Consider the following 4,400-nt stretch of genomic DNA (forward strand, 5'->3'; position numbering starts at 1 on the left):
GGGAAACACCTTTGTTGTGTGTAGTCGCTCACAGTGGACATTTGTATATCTTTATCCATATGTGGATGGGTAATTCCCTTCCACAGAGCCCGCAATGCTTGCAAGTAGAAACGCAGCCTTGTACATTAGCAAAAGGAGAGTCGCCTTACCTTATTATTGGTCCTAGTTGTAATAAATGAAGCAGCAGTACTAGAGGTCTGTCCCTGCTCAGGTCTCTGTGAATAAAGATCAGTGTGAGCTGCACCAGCACGGATGGCACAAGCGTGAAGAGGAGTGTGAAACACTGCCAAATCTGATCACCAGCGGAGCGGTAAGTGCTGCTCAGATACAGAGCAGCCGTCGTCTCGGCCGTAAACAAAGAGACCGACACAAGGACAGAGCTGGGTAGTCGCATCCTCACTCAGCCATGTTTCTTTTCTGCTCTCTGATCTCGTGAGCCTGCATTTTGAAGTTCCAGAGGACGCATCAAGCACCAGCCGCAGATTCACACAGCTGATCACCGCGGCGAATAGCTGCTCTTTTATCAGCCTAACCGGTAGAGGGCGCAGCGAGCTCAATATTTACTGCTGTCAGCAGCGTTCATGTCGTCACGTTCTACATGATAAACCAGCGGCATATATGACATCCACCCCGCTAAGCATTTTCTATCCAAGTTTAACAATAAAAAAGAAATAAGAACAGTAAAATAAGTTCTGGGTCTAATTATATCCTATATAGTTGTGTGCGTTCATGTCGTCACGTTCTACATGATAAACCAGCGGCATATATGACATCCACCCCGCTAAGCATTTTCTATCCAAGTTTAACAATAAAAAAGAAATAAGAACAGTAAAATAAGTTCTGGGTCTAATTATATCCTATATAGTTGTGAAGTTTAGAATTTTAAACTCTTTGCTAATAATATATTTTTTTAAAATATGCACGCATTCACTCTTGTTTGTATGTCGGGTAAAAATTATATTAAAAAAATGTTTCTTGTGTCGTCACATTCAGTTATGAATGAAATAATTTAGATGATTGCATATTTCAAAATGGCAAAATTACAGTAGTTTGCATCACTGTATGTAACTGTGGGTTGTTAAACATATCCATTGTAAAACAGTTGTCGAATGTTAAAGGTGCAGTGTGTAATATTTCTGAGGACCTTTTGACAGAAATGCAATATAATATACATACCGTAAAACTTCAAATAATAGCCGAGTCCCAAATAGACGCCTGTCTCTTTTAAACGCCTGGTGTGACGACAGGTTTGGGTAAATAACGGCCGGCCTCAAAAAGACGCCGGGTCTGTTTTTTAGTATCGGGCTGTATTTGATCTTCTCAAACCCGTCAGATCGTCTGTTCTATGTTTTGATTAGATTTCACGTGACAGACGGAACCGTTCATGAACGACTCATCACTATGGCAACATAACAAAGAGGTTAACGAACTTTCAGTCTTCAGTTTTTCTTAATTCTCTCAATACCACCATGGAGAAAAGTATAATTTGACATTTAAGCTCAGTTGTAAAATTTCAAGCGTGGGTAAAGCTGGATACGGAGCGGCTGAAAAATTCCTTTAATGCTTGCGCGTGCGCGTGTGTTTGTGTGTGCGAGGGAGAAGGAGGAGATATATTTCATTAACTTCGGGATGTTATCCTTACGTATGTGGCCTGACAGTAGCTTCTGATGGAAGCGAGGATCACCTTATCCATTGTTTCAAAGAGGGAGAGCCGTGCGCATCTGGGCGGGATCTGTTAGTGCGAGCAAGGCAGGCAGAGTTAGCGCAGGCTGGAGAGGGAGAAGTGGAGGAAAGCGACGAGGGGGAGGAATTCGCCCATGAACTTGTAATTGAAAATCGCTGGGATGAGGATAGTGATGAATATAGTAATTTTCTATCACATGATTGCAGTTGTTTTACAGGGTAGCCTTCATTCTTTCTTTTTGATGTGTTTCGGGCAACAAGTTCATACGCTCAATGGATTTTAGCGGTAACTTATATTGTTCTGCCCATTGCTGTCACATCGTTTCGTTTTTTGTGCTGCCAATAATCTAAGACATTTCTTACATTAAAAGATTTGTTAAACACATTCGAATTAATTATAAATAAAACGTAATATAATGTGGTAACCTCCTACCGTCATACTTGAACATCTCAACACTAAATTAAAGGCCTGTCTCTTATAGACGCCTGTTTCAAATACAAGCCGGTGCAGTTCGGTGATTTGGGTAAATAGAAGCCCGGGCTATTATTTGAAGTTTTACGGTAACCATGTTTTAAGTGGTGTATAAAGGCCGTACATAATTAACCGTTATGTTTTTATTACCTCATCTTTCTACAGTAGCCCTAAACGGACAAACTGCTCTAGCTCTGCTGTCTCAGATGTTGACATCTTTGTCCTGTGTCAGCCACCAGCTTCTCTATGTGCTTCGAAAGGGAGAGGTGAGTGGTGGGCGGTTGCGATTCGCAACCTCACAGCTAGATGCTGCTAAAATTTACGCAGTGCTTTGAAAAGGGTGATTGCTAACAAGTGGCTAAATGGGACTAGCCTACAGAGGCTGTCGAGGAGATTAAACGTCATCATGCCGAAAAGGTAAACCCAGTCAGCTTTTACAACCTTATTGTGCTCTTATAAACTAGTCTAACTCAAAAGTTGTGGGGAAATGTTTTGAGATAAAAACTGAAAGAGTTCTCGGAAGCTTAGCGATGGTGACATTGAAATCGCGCGACCGTGGTGTAGTCTGTAGCCTATACACAGTTAGCGTTTTACTTCTGGTGACTGCATTTAGGCTTCAAAATTAATTAAAGTTGATGGACAAAACATGTAAGTATCATAAACTATCATAAAGTATCACAGTGCTAGTTTTTTTTTTTTTTGCAATAATCCAAAAGCCTGTGGGGGAATCCTTTTTTGTCAAGGGAACCAATTTGATGCTAACTGTGGGCCTACAAGGTGACGTCATACCTGCACTAATCTATGGATAATAATGAAATAATAAATTCATATTAAAGGATTTGTGCCTATTCATTCCAGATATTGTAGAGCTAATAGTTTATGGAACTTTAAAATTACTTAATTTTTTATTTGAATTTAGAACGGATTACAAGATTTTTTAGGATCATTAATAACACCCCCTGTACTTCAACATTAGTCATACATAAACTGTAATGAATAACAAACACCAATAGAGGTCGCTTTAGACACTGATTCAAGCAAACAGTGGTTGTTGTGTGCTCTCAGATTAATCATAGGAAATATGCTTTGTACTTGTACTTTGTAGCCTACTGCACTTGTAGTAGCATACACAACAGTCAACGGACACCCTCCGCTTATCCCTAGGATCATGACTTGCCCACTTGAGCTGACCCAGGAATGGAATCGACCTCCTCCCAGTCTTCAGGTGCAGACCATAGACAGTAAAAGAAATGGACACAGCGACCCCATAGACTTTGACGGAGAGAATTGAAGTCAGGATAGGAGCACTCACTTCCTGATGGCTGAGCGTACTGCGCAGCTTCAAACTGAGCTTGACGACGTAGATGTGACGTGATCAGCCTGTCCGACAGTGGCAAGTCTTCTAGTAGTTGTGCAACGTAAAATCTGAATCACCGAATCTTGCAGAGACAGAGAGGGTGAGCAGGAGCAACTTTTGATGAATGAAGCAGGATCTGCAACATCTCTATCTAAGTTTATGCCTCCACGTCCCCCCGATTGCCTCATAGACAGTAAAAGATTGCCTACGAGCTTCTCCTCGGGTGTATACGGTAATTTGCTCAACAGCGCGACACAGTCGCGTGGTTATGACGCAATAGTTAGCCTATATTTTACAAAAACAGCTTCAACGGGGCGATAGTGTAAGATACAAGGTAATGGAGCCTTTTATACATTGTCGTGTTTGTTTAGAAATAAATAATGGACGAATGGAGTCTTTAAACGCCTCAGATGTAAAGATATTCACTGTCAAAGTGAGGCCAAAATGAATGGGAGTCAATGGGATGCTAACAACAGGTGATGGCTTGGTTAGCAATGGCCGCGCCTATGGGTGGTACGCTTTCCGGGGGCTGGGCTACCCCCTTGGTGCAGACTCATGACTCACCTCTTCCAAAATACTTTCATTATTTGTGTTAGAGTATTTGTACCAACAAAAAAAAAACGAACGTTTTTATTTGTAGAGAAACACTTATTTGCCAGAAAAATAACCTGAATTATATGCTTGACTTCTGTTGAAGTCTTACATAAAACTAAAAAGCACTTTTTGCAAGTCACCCTGAATAAGAGTCCATTAGACCAAATTAATTAAAGTTAAAATCAGATTAAAGCCAAATGCTGTAAATGTTAAGCAATGAAAATGTATAACAAATCAATCCATTCCATTCCAAAAAATTTTTTTTTGTGCACTTGTCTTTTCAAGTGGTTTTTA

At 40.7% G+C, this 4,400-nt stretch overlaps 1 protein-coding gene across 3 annotated transcripts in view; it reads right to left on the minus strand.

The window, feature by feature from the left end:
• xk (X-linked Kx blood group (McLeod syndrome)) overlaps positions 1-530 on the minus strand; it is a 12,545-nt gene extending 12,015 nt beyond the window's left edge. For 2 of the 3 annotated variants that reach the window (XM_079844731.1, XM_079844730.1), the window contains exon 1: positions 150-519. In XM_079844731.1, coding sequence (XP_079700857.1) covers positions 150-394 — 245 coding nt within the window. In that variant the 5' untranslated portion in view covers positions 395-519. Of the gene's footprint in view, positions 1-149 lie in introns of all 3 variants that reach the window. The other variant, XM_079844729.1, reaches the window with a different exon arrangement.
• Positions 531-4,400: the final 3,870 nt, after the last annotated feature.

The sequence above is a fragment of the Gobio gobio genome (genome assembly GCF_949357685.1).
Source record: "Gobio gobio genome assembly, chromosome: 19".
Taxonomy (NCBI): domain Eukaryota; kingdom Metazoa; phylum Chordata; class Actinopteri; order Cypriniformes; family Gobionidae; genus Gobio; species Gobio gobio.